The sequence below is a fragment of the Sinocyclocheilus anshuiensis genome, unplaced genomic scaffold (assembly GCF_001515605.1).
Source record: "Sinocyclocheilus anshuiensis isolate Anshui unplaced genomic scaffold, SAMN03320099.WGS_v1.1 scaffold343, whole genome shotgun sequence".
In the NCBI taxonomy this organism is placed as follows: Eukaryota; Metazoa; Chordata; class Actinopteri; order Cypriniformes; family Cyprinidae; genus Sinocyclocheilus; species Sinocyclocheilus anshuiensis.
In genome coordinates this window covers 130,748-146,466 of record NW_015549598.1, presented here as the reverse complement: position 1 = coordinate 146,466, position 15,719 = coordinate 130,748, and the positions used below count along the sequence as shown (strand labels likewise).

Sequence of the window (15,719 nt, the reverse complement as noted above, 5' to 3'; positions counted from 1 at the left end):
ACAACGGCGAGCACGACTGTTTCACCGGAGAAGAGCGAAGCAGCGCGGTTTCCCCCCCCCCGGCGCCCTGGTTAACAGGTGCATTCACAACGCACGTTGAGGCGGCTCTGCAGCGCGTTGGAGGAGCGGAGCAGAAGTGGCATCGGCGCCGACTCTAGTAAAGCCACAGTGCATTATTCTTGTTCAAAACAGATCTGACTCTGAGTTGACACGAAAAATAACACCATAATATCAAAAAAGTGGGGTGTTCCGTGTTTCACAATAATCATATGACATTCAGCGCTGTGAAAATACATAAATATATAATACACCATTAGGCTACTAGGAGTTTTTGCCCAAACTGTTATAATATGCATATGTGTGTGGGACAGTAGGAGGGGGACACGGTCGCATCACAGCAGAGTTTGCTGCCCATCATAAATCAAAGCACGTTACAGACAGTGGTCGGATGAGAACGACTGAGAAAAAGAAAAAAAAAACACCTTGGCCGATTGGATGATAGGTTACTCGTCTGTATGTGCAGTAGCGACACAAGCCGCGGTTCAGCTGCGCTTGACAAACGCAGCCAGTGTAAAAGCACAACAAGCGCGTACTGCTCCCGCTGTGATACGAACAGCTTCGGCGCTGATCTCTGCTTGCACCTGGGCAGAAGAAGAGCAAAGGCAAAGAAGAACCCAAAGAAGGCATAGAACCCAAAGTGACAGTTGCGCATTGCAGTCGGTGTAGCCATTGCAGCACAGAACACGACAAGTATTTCACGTGTCAGAAGCAACAGGTGAGCGATCCGTCTTTTTGATTGATGTCATTTTTTTATATACATATATATGTCGTAAGACTCTTCTATGGTGTTTGTTTTTATTGTATTCTCATAAAAAACAAGAAAAATACATTGAAATATTCCATATTCTTTAGATGATGAGCTGATTAAGTTTAGTGTTTGTACTTCGAATAATTCTCAACATGCACAACAGTGAAAGATATTGTTTCACGATTTTCTTATGTAGTTATTAAATCCTGTAAACCACTGAAAAGCATTGCATTATTTCAATATTAAATTAATATAAACCTACTTTTTTCATTATTTTACAACTCAAGTTTACACTACGCAAGCTCATAAATAAATCAAAGTCTTATTACTGCTAGAATGACTTCACTAATGAATAATTGAACACAACAAGCTTATTTTTAGAACAAGAAAGTCCTTTTTGGTGTCATTGAGATATTTTCAGCAATCAGATATCTTATTATCAATGATTTTTTTGGCTTTCCTTTCAATATTTCTGTGCAGCTTGTGTTTCATGTTTGATTAAACCAATGTGAATATTTTACCAGAATGGATTGTCATTTCTCTTTGCAAGATCCAGAATGAACAAAATGACCCTGAATCACAATGCTGTCAACTTCAGTTTGGCCAACTGTACGCTCCTGCCGTATTACATCCACTCGGCAGGGATGGCAGTCAGCTACATCCTCTCCTACCTGCTAGTGCTGCTGCTTTGTGTGGTGGGGAACGGACTTGTCTGCCTGGTGGTCATCAGGAACCGCAACATGCGTTCGGTCACTAATCTCTTCATCCTGAACCTGGCCATTAGTGATCTGCTGGTGGGCATCTTCTGTGTGCCCACCACACTGATTGACAGCCTTACCTCAGGTCAGTGGGCCATCATCTTCATAATCATTACCATAATTATCAATATCATCTTCTTGGACCCACATTTCCAGGGTTCTCAGAAGCGGAATTCGTCAGTTGGGTAAACTTCTATAATGGTGAACGGAAACTACAACTAATATATTTTTTTGTGTTCCCATTTGATCCAATGGCAACAGATAAAATCCACTTTATTGTTTCTATGACTTTTCAAAAGAGGAAAAAAAAAATCAAATATGAAAAATATTTGATGAAACCGCTCCATTACATTCAGATTTCTTTCCTTGGTTTCTCCACAGGTTGGCCTTTTAGTCAGATCACCTGCACTATGAGCAACCTGATCCAGGGCATGTCAGTGTCTGCTTCTGTCTTCACCCTGGTTGCCATAGCAGTGGACAGGTAATGATTGGTTATTATAATAATTGAATATTTCCATATATATAAACATTTGATCACATCAAAGCAGTCAGAGCTGTGAATTACTTTTCAAGTAATTCACACAGGGAGAGTACATACGTTTTCCAGGTCTAGAGATCACACATTTAAAATTAGGCCAAGACTGTGGAAACCCTGGTTCTTCAAAGAAAGAAAATTACAATTTATGAGGGGGTTGGTTAAAGTAAGAAATAACCCTTTAGTTGTTTTAGCTGATCTGATGTAAAGCCGTTCTTCAGTCAAATTTAAACAGCATTTTGAATCAGTGTTATTTTAGTATTATTTAAATGCTATTATAGTTTTTATTAATAGTTTAAATGAGCTTTTTTTGTATATTTTAATTTTAATTTTTAGATATTTAGTTATGTGCATTTTTTTTTTTTTTTAAATATGACTAGGTTTCATTTGTTTTTATTTAGATTTTTGTGTGTGTGTGTGTGTGTGTGTGTGTGTCAGGGAACACAAACTCAGTTCGGTGGAACAACAGTGAATGATTTATTGATGATATCTGTGCAAAAGGTAAGTAATAGCAATGACAACAGAGCAAGGGAGAGCAGTAATGTCCTTTAAGGATGTAAGTACACTGGCCAGGACACTCCTGGAAAAGAGATTTTAATCTAACTTTCGTTTTCCTTTTTCCTGGTTAAATAAAGTTAATAATAATAATATTAATAAAAGTAGCGCACACACTTGAGTCACTGTATGGTAATCAATGGTGGTAATATTATCTTACAGGTAGGTGACGAACACAACAGGGACTGGAGAAGGAGACCGGAGCTTCGGAGACAAGGAGAACAGTACACAAGGTAGGTATCCAGGTAAGTCAACTGTAGGCGTAAGTAGTCCTAGTCGTAGACCAGACAGCGACTGAGTGAACAGGGCAAACTTAAATAGTGCTGGAGATGAGTGCGGTCATTGATGACAGTGGCGGTGATTAGAACTCAGGGGAATGTATTCGTTGTGAGGCAATGCTGGTTCAAGTTTTAGTTCATATTTATTTATTTCTTGAAATTTAAATGCTTCAATTGAAATATATTTCAGTTAGTTGCCAAGACTATGGTATCAGTTAGCTGCCAAGACAAGCATTATAATTTTCGTTTAATGTCATTTTTTTGTCTAATATTTATATTTATTTCAGCTTATTTTTAAATTAGCAAAATGTTTTTAATGATTTTATTCTTATTTAACAATAATAACCCTGTTTTGAATTGAGTATTTAAATATTAAGCTTGTCTCTTGACAGGTTTATGGGAATTGTTCACCCTTTCCATCACCGCCTGAGGCCTGCCACTGCATTCTTCGCCATCATCTTCATTTGGCTTCTTGCTTTTGCCATCATCTTTCCTTCTGCTGCAACCCTGACAGTCATTCATCTGGATGACATGTACATGGTCCAGGACAACCAGATGTATCCACTATTCGTGTGTTTTGAGGACTGGGCCAGAGCAGACATGCGGCGAGTCTATACCTTGGTCATCTTCGTCCAGGTGTACCTGGCCCCACTCGGACTCATATGCATCATGTACGGCTGCATCACTGCCAAACTCTCCAACAACCTACGTGAGAATCGAGTCCGATCCAGGAGGAGAATGAAAGTCATCAAGATGCTCATCATGGTTGCCATTCTCTTCATGGTCTCCTGGCTTCCACTTTGGACTTTGATGTTCCTCACGGACTATCAGGATCTAGACCGCCAACAGATTGACTTCTTGAGCAGCTATCTTTTTCCCGTAGCTCATTGGTTGGCCTTCTTCAACAGTGGTGTTAATCCGATAATCTATGGCTTCTTCAATGAGAACTTTCGGAGGGGCTTCCAGGCCGCTGTGGCATGTGGCTCCTGCAGATCTTTTGTGTCGGAAATGCGTCACACACACTTTGCTCTCCTACCCCCTAACAGAGTATCTGACGGGAACCATGATGTGACCAGCATGTGGAAAGAACGTTGCTTCGCTGTAATGCTTCAAGGGACGGGTCATGGTATTCAGGGAATTCTCCTTGAGGACACGAATGGAATTACAGCTTCCCACAGAGTTATTGGAGCCTGGATGGAGTGAATGGTGCAATCAGGGAGTTTATATACCAGGAGAAAGCTATAGCATTCCCAATTAGTTTGAAATCATGTCACACCAGTTCATTCTTCGATTTTGCTTAAAGTATTTCAGGGCCTTTAACCAAATTCAGCGTATCCAAGAGAAGATGGGCTCATTTGCTTGAAGGGTCCATGCTGAAGTGCAAAAAAAAACCAAAACAATGACAATGTTTTTGACAGACACAGAGAACAAGATGTATCACACATGTCTGGGAGTGAATAAACAAATCTGTGCTCATGTATTAAATTGTACCTATTAAAAAGAATGTTGTAAATACCATACTTGGTTTGAGGAACATCAGGCCACAGGTGCCTATTTGTAGCAAATATTTACAGTAATATTTACCTTACTGTAAATAAAAAATTATTTACATATGTGAATCTTAATTCACTCTCAATAACTTACTGTTGTGTGTTTCTATTTTGTCAGTAAAGATCTACACAGATGGAAACATTTCTGCAGTGTTTCCGATCCACTATGTTTTCTGGCTAGTAAATGTATAAAGTGTGTAGACACCAATGGAAAAAGAAAGGCAGCAAACTTTCGTGTACATGATTATGTGTGGATATGTGGGAGGTATATTGTGCCCATTACTTTAGATAGAAGTGACATGTGTTGAAGGCAAATGCACAGAAAAAAGTATGTTTTTGCATGTGTTATAATTTTATGTGGTGATGCCATGCTGTTATTCTTATATGAAAATAATTCTTATCAGTGTCAGTTCTGTTCTTGCCTTTTATTATTCACTTCAGAAAGTGTTATTTACGGTAGCCGAGAGAGCTCAAGGGCTGCAAATGATAAAACACATGCAAATAGAAAAAAAACACCAACAAATTAAGAAAACATCTTCATCAGTCTGACAACACATGTGCTGCAAATACTCGCAACACAACCAAATACAGCAGGGGTGTCAAACTCAATTCCTGGAGGGCTGGAGTTTAGAGTTGAGTTTTTTTGTATTTGGTCGAGTTGTGCATATTTGCAGCACGTTTCTGTATTTGGTTGTGTTGTGAGTATTTGCAGCACGTGTGTTGTCAAACTGATGATGTTCTCTTAATTTGCTGGTGCTTTTTCTGTTTGCATATGTTTTCTTAAGTTGCAGTGCATTGAGCTCTCTCGGCTACCGTAGTTATTACCTCTGAAAGCACCAGATGTTATTTTGCTGATGTGTTTTCATGAATAATGCACACCTTTATACAGGTTCTAGGAATTATAGCTCAAGAAAAAAGTTACCTAACTGGAAAATAAAGTGATTTAATGTGTGAAATGGGACCTGTGAGTTTTTTATTGTAATGTATCAATTACAAAAATATCATCTTCATTGCTTCTGTTTTTGAATAAATTCACACATGCTCTGTTAATTGTAATAGCTTGTACCATGTTAGGATCCATTTTCACTCTTGGACATGTCATTTAGACGGGATGTCATGTCATCTTGTAGGGTTGTTCCAGACAGAAGTGCTTAAAAATAACCTCTTCACAGGGCCTTTCAAAATGAACTGATTGACACAGGTCTGAAGATTCTTTGTGTTAGAATCAGAAATCTCTCAGAAACAAAAAGCACAAAAGCTGTCACTGGGTCATAACCCTTTCAAAGGTACGTCTTTGCATCTTATTTATCCCTAAAGGATGCATATTAGTACCTTAAAGGTACATATTAATACGTTGTGAATGGACACCGTCCCAGTGACAGCTTTTGTACCTTTTTTTTTTGTTTTGAGAGTGTACGTCTGTGCCAGGTTTGCCAAGTGTAATGTAATTTAATGCAAACATGCTGCAAACAAAATGTTGTGACAAGCCTTGATCTGTGAATTTTTACAAAAATTGTTATTATTGTTATGAACTTTTAAAAACATTTTAAACCCATAAATTGTTTTTGTACCTGGGTATTGCTGTTGTTATACTGTAAGTCAATGTGTGCTGTTATTTTAATAAAGATTCTGAAAGGAAAAAAAATACAAAGTGACTTTTCTTTGGTTTGCATTCTAAAAGTGGATTTAGCACAGCAAATTAATATATAAAGATTTATAATTAGGCTTGGAAAGATGTTGTAGTGCACTCTAAATAACTTATTTTTGAGCCTGCCACCCTCTGAGACTGAAGCTTCCATAGAATTTGGAATGGAACGCACCCTCACTTAGCCTAATAGGTCACCAAGGATCTTAACGACCAGAAATTAATTTTCTTTAACAAGTCATAACATCTGTCAGGAAATTTTGAGAAATCTATAATAAATAGTAATGACTTTCCAAAACAGTGCCTGAATCGACTGTATTTCATATAAAAAGCCCATTATTGCTCGCTCCCTGATTCCCCCCCCCCCTATAGGGCTGTCGTAATAGAGACAGGTTATTCCTCAGGAGGACACATTTTATATCTGTCAGCTAGCAGGGATACTTTATGATTGGTATTCCAAAGAAAAATAAGATATTGCTACTATATGTGCAATAAAATTAATATAATTTGTTCAAATTGCGCCGGATTTTTATTTTAGACACAAGAGCGTTTTTCTGCTGCTGCTCTGGAGTGAAACGCACGAGTGTGCGCGTTTGCATTCTTCTCCCACACAGATGGGCTCAGGACGCTTTGAGTCCACTGACCTCCGATCTGTGATGTTTGGAAGCTTGTTGCTGGCCCGAGTCCCGGGTATGTGAGCGAATCACTGGACTAGAATAAAGACACTGAAGAGAGCAAAGCCTCGCTTCTCTAAACCCGCCTTCCCGGGAGCTCCCATTTTCCCAAGTCCTTCCAAACTCCCACCGCAACCCGCAGCTCTCCGCCGGCTCCAGGTCCACATCTACATCCGCACTCATTCCCGTCATGAATTCCCTGTGGACATATTTGCTTTTGTTCAATCTTCGGCTTTTGTTACCGATCGCATTGAAAGTGGATTCAAACTATCACACAGGTCCAGGAGAAAGTGATGCAGTTGACTACAAGGACCCATGCAAAGCTGGTAATATATAATAGGCTACACACAGTGTTTCTAAACTTTATAATCAAGAGTTTCTTTTTCTTTTTGTTGTTGATGTTATTTTGTTTTGTTTAATATTGCACTGTGTTATTTATTTAGCTTTGCTTTGGTTAATTTGTGATGTTTTGCTTAATGTTTTCTTTTGATTAAAGTTGTTTTGTTTTGGTTAAAGTTGTTATATTTGTTTTATGTTTAGTTTTGGTTAACATTTTGTTTTATGTTTTGTTACGTTTTGTTATGTTTTGTTAGCCTTACACTGTTTTGTGTTATTTCGCTGTGTGTTTTTGTGCTGTGTTGTTTGTGTGGCTTTGTTGACAGCATGAGATCTAGGACAAGTGAATGGGATCCTGGTGATTCGGCACCTCCCCCTATCCCAACTCAGAAATCTGCATCCTCAGGCAGAGCGTGTAGAACTAACCTAATTTACAGCACTAAATGTACTTTATAAGCTTGAGTTACCTAACCAAGTTTTGATGGTCTGTAGAAGTTTCAACTATGTCTCACAAAAAGCAGAGGGCAAATCTTTGTTACAGCAGTGGACAGCTGGCAACTGAATAGACAGCCAATTAAATGCTGGGCTAATTTAATATTTTACATGTCCCCATGTTCAAACAGCACTTTGCAAATTGAAACAAAAAATTTTAATGCTTTCACAAGAAAAATAATCATAAACTAATTTTGTTATATATTTTTTATTATATATGCTATTATTTTCTTTATTTCTTGAGTGGAACATTTATGATGACATTTTAACTTTGCTAATTAATTCAGCACATTTTCCACCTGCTTAGAGGCAACGTTACTGAGCCAGTGACGAAGCATATGTGATTTTCACCTGCTGTGCTGACAAACTCATTAACCTGTAATATTAAATAGATTTTGAGTGCTCACCAAGAAATATTTATAATGCACCAAATGTAATCGTTCAAAGCACAGAAGTACAATTTTGTAAAAAAATAATAAAAATCAGTCGAAAGGGATTTGAGTTTACATTCAGCGTTTCGGATGATTTTTCATTACCCTCACAGCATGAAGTGGACTTCAGGCCACTGAAACCTGTCAGGAATTTGGTTTGGCCCAACCAGTATTAAACTGAGACAGTTAATTTGATGCTAACAAAGAGAAGTATTGACACAAAAGAGAACAGCAAATTTTTAATCTGAAGGCCTTTGTTTGCATCCTTTTTGCAAAAGCTTTCAGAAAGGAAATTGTTTGGATTGAGAATGAGGTGATTGTGAAAGGTTAAATGTCTTTAAAGCTTTACAGTGTGGGCTCAATAGTATGAACCTTCCCTAGATTACACTACACACTGAATTAGTACTTTAAGTAGCATAATAAATCTGTTGTTGAAAATGAATATTTATTTAACCTTTTCTGTTGATTTAAATATTAGATTTCTGATTATTTACGATTAACCACTCAATATTATTGGATGAATTATGTGCTATGGGATTTTCAAGTACAGTAAATAGATGGGTAGCCTCTTATTTAACAGGGAGAGTACAGAAAGTAAAATTGTGAATGATGGAGTTCCACAGGGTAGTGTACAAGGCCCTCTTTTGTTTTTATTATATACAAATGATATTCAGGCTGTATGTGAGTGTAAAATGTTATTATATGCTAATGATTCTGCTCTATTAGTTTCAGATAAGGAGACTAGTAAAATTCAGGAGAAGTTAGGTCTGAAAATAAGCTTTTAATAGATCTTGGCAAAACAAAATATATTCTTTTTGGGTCTGAATTTAAATTACGAAATCAATTATCTCGGTTGTGTTCAGGATAATAATTTAAGTGGAGTAATTATGGCATGGAAAGTTTAGGCAAAGATAATGCTAGGATTGCATTTCTAGGATTACATTTATAGTACTTGTTACAGGCCTAGTACAATGACATTTTGAGTATGCATGAAGTTCTTAGATGACTGATTTATCTAGTGTGTGGATGGCAAAGGTACAAAAATCACAAAATAAATGGATGAAAATAGTCTTAAGGCTTCATTGTGGATAATAGCCATTTTTGGCAGCTCGGATGGTTACCAACTGAAAGAAGAGTAGCATTCCTGAAATTAAAAATGGTACATAAAATAATTAATAATAGAGCCCCAGTATATTTTACTTCATATTTTTCACTGGTCAATTTAAGGCGTGGATTTTATGCTAGAAAGTGTAATGGATCTTAATCTATTTAGGTGTAGGACTTTGTATGTTCAGAGGTAATTTGCATATACAGGTGTACAGGAGTGGAATAAGTTGCCATTGGACATTAAGGTTTTAACGAATACTGTCGGTTTTAGTACAAGAGTGAAGAGACTGTTTTTAGATAATCTTAATAGAACTGATTTGCAGTTTGGTTGTGTGTGTAAAATTGTAAAGTATTTTATTTTGTATGAATTGGTTGTATGGGTACTAGTGTGGAGATATATGCCAACAAAACCATAGTCATGAGAATGATTTTCTAAAATCAAGGACCACAATGGAAATAAGTTAATGCAACTTTATTGTGTCATCCTTGATAAATGTGTTGCTACTTTTTATGTAAAATAAACTCAACCTCACTTGTGATTGTAAAATGATTTCTCATTAGTCATATTGATCTTCTTTTATACGGACATGAGGAACATATTGTGGGGAGGCGCTACCTGAGATGTTCTGTCAATGTATTTACTGTCATCTCAATACGGGTGAAGTTTTGATGGCTTTTATTGGCTCTGCGCTTTCAGTTTTGAGCAGAACAGCAGTGACGATGCTAATAGTGACACATGGCCATTAATCTGTCAAGCTGTTTAGACTGCAGGTTAAATTTAACCCTTAATTGGGAACTGCATCACCTCAAAATTGGTATGCTGTGACTTGTTTCTTTATTCTTTTGACACATAGAGAACAGTGTGACTGTAGGGCGTGAACATGTCTTTATAGGCATGTTCATAGATTTGTCAGCTTTGGTTGAAAACCTCAAAGGAGGCATCAACATGCTTATTTATGGGGTATTGTGTTGTTAGGTTTGTTTAGCAAATGTTTCAAGCTTAAGATGTCCTGCCAGGCTAAAATAATAAGTGTTCCCTGCTGCCGCAGAGTACATAAAACAATGAATTCTGCTGCTAGATCACAAATCCCAGACGTGAATGTTCACAGCCAAGCAGAGTTATGTCTTTACAGAATGTAAAGGATGGAAATAATCAGTAGACCCCATGATATCAAAAAAGGATTTATTGCTTTTAGTTCTTATTAGCTCTCTGAAAAGTTGACAAAATTAACTTAAACCTATCATAAAAAAAAATTAAAAAAAACGCATTGTACAAAATGATTCTTGTTTGTACAATAAAATGTTCTCGAGAAAACAAAAATTCATTTTATTAGCCCTTCGATATACCCAATGTTCTCCTCCTATCAATAAGAGGTACATCAAAGCAGGGGGAAAAAATGTAAATGTGAAAGTCTTCATTTCTCCTTTCGCTTTTGGAAAATGTTTTAATATACAAATACATTGGTTTGAAGACTTAAATATTAAAGATCTAGCGAAATCTAAAGGATTATATATCAAACAAACAAGACAATTAACACAGAAGTTGTAGGTTTTATCGCAAAGGGGATATGAGAGACTTACTACAATCACAAACTTGAGAAAAGCACCTAACTTTTGGTCAAGGAAAATCAATTACTGCACTGTAAATCCCAGGAAAATGGAAAGTGTCTGCTGAAAGAAAGCTAATAAGTTCTTAGAAAAGGTAAGACATAGAATAATTAGAGTGCATTTACAGTTGTAAAGTGCCTTTCAAACACCTGTGCCATATAATGAATGGCTTCTACCTGAATTGCATAGTGTTCATTAGAATAGCACTAGAGCAAAGTCACTGTAGTCTTTTTTCGGATGTTGTTGCTGGCATGTGGTTCCTTTTCAGCATCTCATCACATCCTGACTGGCCTGTATGGGAGCGAATCCATTAAAAGTCAGCGTTGAGACTGGCATACAAGTTGCCGCTGTGACTTCAGAGAGCTATTGTGACTTTAACCTTACAACCCCCAGATTTAGTTTCTGGGGACCTGTTCACAGCTACATTAAGCTGGGCTGAATGCTTCTCATGGTGAGGTTTTTCCCTCATCAGTCTCAGAGGGTTGCATGCCGCTTGAGAAATTCACCTGGTGATGTGTTCTCACTCTCTGTTTTAGCTGCTTTTCTGGGCGACATTGCCTTAGATGAGGAGGACTTGCGCTTACTTAAAGCCAACTTAATGGATGCTACAGAGAATGACTCTTCTAACTTCTCTATACCTGATTCAGGTGAGTATGGTTATAAAGCACAGACTGCTGCTTCTATGCGATGATATTCAGTGCGGGGTAACTGATGACGTAATTTGTATACAGTAATTAGATCATTTAAAAGTGATATTTAACACCATATTTGCATGATCACAGTTCTCAGATGGTCACATAAAATTCAGGTAAACAAAATATTTCATCATTTTTAGTGTTCATGTGTTTTATTTTGATTTTTCTTATTTTAAAATGATTTATTTTAACGTTACATTGTTATTATTTAATTCATTATTAACTTTTTTGTCAACTCACACACTCCCTGCACTTCCTACACAACCCCCATTCATGTAATGTTTAATACACTGTTGTTGAAAACAATGGAATATTTTCTTTCAATTTTAATTTTTAGATCAGTATGGTACAAAATAATCTTTGTGATATTAAAATCTATGAGTTAGGTCAAAAGTAATCTAAAAAATAATCAGATTATATTAATGTGTAATCTAATAGAATATGTTACGTAATTTACATCATGTAATTTGTAATTAAATCCACCCAGCATCGATGATTAAATACTTTAATCTGTGCAATCAGGCCTTTACAAACTTTATAAAACATTTTGAGTAAAGCAGAGAACTATATTTTGTCTGAAGTATTGTCTTTGCCCTAGTAAACAGATCCTCAGCTAATGTCAATGCAAAGGATGACTCAGTTTTGGCTAATCAAAGCCTCCTACGCAGACGGAGAGCAGCCACAGCCAGACCTGAGAGAGTTTGGCCGGATGGCATAATACCCTATATTATTAGTAGCAACTTCAGTGGTAAGTGTCCATATTTTTGTTTTGTTTTGTGCTTTTTTACATGCTCTCTTAATATTCCAGTGTAGTGTAATTTATCCAACCTCACTTAACTTCACACAAAATGTTAATTTTGCCATAAGCCTGACACTAATCCTAATTGTTTTTAAAATTGTTTTCTTAAAGTCTTAATATCCTTTGTAATTTTTCATTAGTCAGTTGGCTCAACTCAAAAGTGTTATCTAGATTTACTGATTTAAACCAAACCCCTGTAGGCAGCCAGCGAGCCATTTTCAAGCAAGCCATGCGTCACTGGGAGAAACACACTTGCGTGACCTTCATGGAAAGAAGCACAGAGGAGAGCTACATCGTCTTTACTATCAGGCCATGTGGGTAAGTTCACGTCTTGCCTGTCTCTGTGGAGAGACAACTGTTGCTCACCATTAATGTAACACATATTGATTAGTCCAATTTCTCCCTCAGTCCCTGATGCACAGAAACGCACCTCTCTGCCAGCATTCAAAAGCTCCAATCTTTTCAGCAGTTTTCTTTATCTGGTTTTCTATAGGCACCGACTGCACAAACAAGTTTTCTTCTAGAGCAAATCTGGCTCCCAGCAGATAGTGCTGCAGTGTGGTTTGTGTCTGTTTCTGGGTGATGCTTTTTTTCTGATTGCGTTCTTTCTGATTTTATTATACACTTTTTTTTTCAAGTCACCATGAATTGCCATTCACAACCAATTTTCAACTTTATATAGACACTTAATGCAGCCAGAACTAATGTGAATTTGCGAAATCAATGTCTTGGCTATTGGTTTATTTTAAAACATAATTTATTCCTGTAATGCAAAGCTGAATTTTCAGCATCATTACTCCAGTCTTCAGTGTCACATGATCCTTTAGAAATAATTCTAATATGCTGATTTGCTGCTCAAGAAACTTTTATTATTATTATTATTTTGTGAAAACCGTGATTCTTTTTTTTTCAGGATTGTTTGATTTCTTCAGGATTGGCATTTATTAGAAATAGAAAAAGTTTTGTAAAGTTATAAATATCTTTCCCATCACTTTTGATCAATTTAATGCAGTGTTTTTTTTTACTGACCCCAAACTTTTGAACCATAAGTGAGCACTCAGAACATCTTAGCAACCATGTAGCAACAACCTGGCATTCATCTACAGCAAATTATGTGTAAGCAAACACCATTCCAACTAGACCTTCTTCTAGTTTTCTAGTATTTTTTTAAAGGATTTTTTTTTTTATCAAATGGTTTACCACCTAGGCTTTTTTAGCACTGAATGAATGATTGACTGTGAGTGTACTGTATGTGTGGCTATTAGTAAAAAGAAGGACCTTGCTGAAGTTTTCATGGCTCTGACAGCCGCGTCACTACACCACAGTTCCCCAAACAGTAGTCCTTGTGCTGCCTGTGACAAAAACATCCTCGCTTCAGATTCAGTCAGCACAAAGCCTTATTTTCTCAGCAGAGGCAGATCCTGACCTCAAGGTCTGAATGCCTGTAGAGTTTGCTGCATTCAGTTCATCGTGTGTCTCCTTTGAATTGAGCTAAACTTTGTTGAACTTTAATAAATCAAAAGACTGAATGATGAAGGATGAACTTGATGGTTGGCCCTCGGCAGAAATCGGCAAGGTAAAGGGCACAGGGACCGAAGTGACTGGTCAAACATTAATTCACCATTTATTTACCAAATGTGTCTGCAAAACAGGTCCAAAAGTGTTTTCTAACCCCAGGTTGGCTTCATTGAAGGTGCTGCTCATTTGTCGGGCGGAGAGGTGGAGGTCCCCAGGCTATATCTATCGGGAAGAACTGTGACAAGTTTGGCATCGTGGTGCATGAACTCGGACACGTCATTGGATTCTGGCACGAGCACACACGACCCGACCGGGACGAGCATGTTGACATATTTAGAGAAAACATCCAGCCTGGTACAGTAACTATCTAAACCTCTGCTACAAACTACTGTAGAATGACTTCTTATACTCCTGTATATGCTTTAGCCAGAATTGTAACTTTTATGCATTATACTACAGTATATCTAAAATCGAGGATAATTCTTAATTGCATGGCATTTAGAAGAAGTGTGATAAAGGCTATGTTGTACTTTATAGGTCAGGAGTACAATTTCATAAAGATGGAGCCAGATGATGTGAATTCGCTCGGGGAGGTTTACGACTTTGACAGTATCATGCATTACGCCAGAAACACCTTTTCCAGGTTTGGACTCAAGCCTTTAATGCCACTTGTACACAAGAAGATATTGTTGTTGTAGAGATAATTGGATAATATATAACATACACTGAAGTAAACGGTAACACTTTACAATAAGGTGTCATTGGTTAACATTAGTTAATGTATTAACTAACATCAAGTAACAATGAACAATACATTTGTATTTGTTAATGTTAGTTCATGAAAATACAGTTATTCATTGTTTGTTCATGTTGTTCAAAGTGCTTTAACTAATGTTAACAAATACAACTTTTGATTTTAATTATGTATGAGTAAATGTTGAAATTAACATTAACTAAGATCAATAAATGCTGTAGAAGTATTGTTCATGCTTAGTTCATGTTAACTAATACAGTTAACTACTGTTAACTAATGAACCTTATTGTAAAGTGTTACCAAATAAATTTGGTATAGAAACAGTTTTCACTCAGAAAGACTGAATGAAATAGTATGTCCTTGTAAATGTACTCCAGTAATCATTTTTATTTACAACTTAAGTAGTGTACAAATGAATACAAATTCTGCTAAATATCACTTCAATCTGATCAATCTCTAATACTCTGTATGTTGACTGAAAAATCAACCATTATTTGTTCTCCAGCATATTAAACAAAAATAAAAATACAGATATTAATTTCACTGCACTAATTATAAATGACAGAGACATCAGTGCATGTGTCTTGTTTTTAAGACAAGCGTTGAGCTGATGGGACAGAGCAGGACTTGAGGACTTGGCGCTCTCACAGACTGCTGACTAACCTGTTGTTAGTGGCTTGAGGATGGAGGTTCAGCCAGCTGCTTTGAGGGGGCCTGTTGTTTAGGACACGCAGGAAGGAATTCAGACAGGGAGCCAAGGCTGAAGTGCAGATAGACTTTTTGGTAGAGTGTCCTTTGGTCAGTTCTCTTGGGTCTCACAAAGCTGCTCTGAATTGACCATATTGAAAACTTGCAGACAGTTTGGAAACAGTGAGGATAATGCTGTTGTAGTCTTAACCAGAGAGAATTTATTTTCAAGGTTGTTGTGGTCAGCTTCTGTAAAAAGTCAACATTACTCTGTATTACTATAGTCAGTGTTCCCACGGTCATGAAAATGTCATTATTTTATTTTATTTCATTGTTTTATTTTAATTTATTATTTTATTTGATGGTTTGTTACTATTCTGTATAATGTGTTTAAGTTTTGTTTGAACACAACATACAGTATTATATATATATATATATATATATATATACAGTGGTGTGAAAAAGTGTTGGCCCCCTTCCTGATTTCTT

At 36.8% G+C, this 15,719-nt stretch overlaps 2 protein-coding genes across 5 annotated transcripts in view; both read left to right on the top strand.

The window, feature by feature from the left end:
* The first annotated feature begins 1,365 nt into the window (after positions 1-1,365).
* On the top strand, positions 1,366-4,137 carry npffr1l1 (neuropeptide FF receptor 1 like 1). The gene is made up of 3 exons (XM_016447141.1): positions 1,366-1,651; positions 1,948-2,047; positions 3,327-4,137. Exons 1-3 carry the CDS (start codon positions 1,366-1,368, stop codon positions 4,135-4,137), a joined length of 1,197 nt encoding a protein of 398 aa, XP_016302627.1.
* Positions 4,138-6,792: 2,655 nt separating this feature from the next.
* LOC107658580 (bone morphogenetic protein 1-like) overlaps positions 6,793-15,719 on the top strand; it is a 20,547-nt gene continuing 11,620 nt past the window's right edge. For 2 of the 4 annotated variants that reach the window (XM_016447171.1, XM_016447170.1), the window contains exons 1-6: positions 6,793-7,129; positions 11,314-11,424; positions 12,071-12,220; positions 12,472-12,589; positions 13,965-14,143; positions 14,327-14,432. In XM_016447171.1, coding sequence (XP_016302657.1) covers positions 6,994-7,129; positions 11,314-11,424; positions 12,071-12,220; positions 12,472-12,589; positions 13,965-14,143; positions 14,327-14,432 — 800 coding nt within the window. In that variant the 5' untranslated portion in view covers positions 6,793-6,993. Of the gene's footprint in view, positions 7,130-10,833; positions 11,229-11,313; positions 11,425-12,070; positions 12,221-12,471; positions 12,590-13,667; positions 13,848-13,964; positions 14,144-14,326; positions 14,433-15,719 lie in introns of those variants that run through there. The other 2 variants (XM_016447172.1, XM_016447173.1) reach the window with 2 other exon arrangements.

Bases quoted from the DNA above. Each gene is read 5' to 3' on its own strand.
- npffr1l1 (XM_016447141.1), top strand. From the start codon at position 1,366: ATGAACAAAATGACCCTGAATCACAATGCTGTCAACTTCAGTTTGGCC. The intron at 1,652-1,947 runs GTCAGTGGGCCA...GTTTCTCCACAG, and splicing joins GATTGACAGCCTTACCTCAG to GTTGGCCTTTTAGTCAGATC. The intron at 2,048-3,326 runs GTAATGATTGGT...GTCTCTTGACAG, and splicing joins GTTGCCATAGCAGTGGACAG to GTTTATGGGAATTGTTCACC.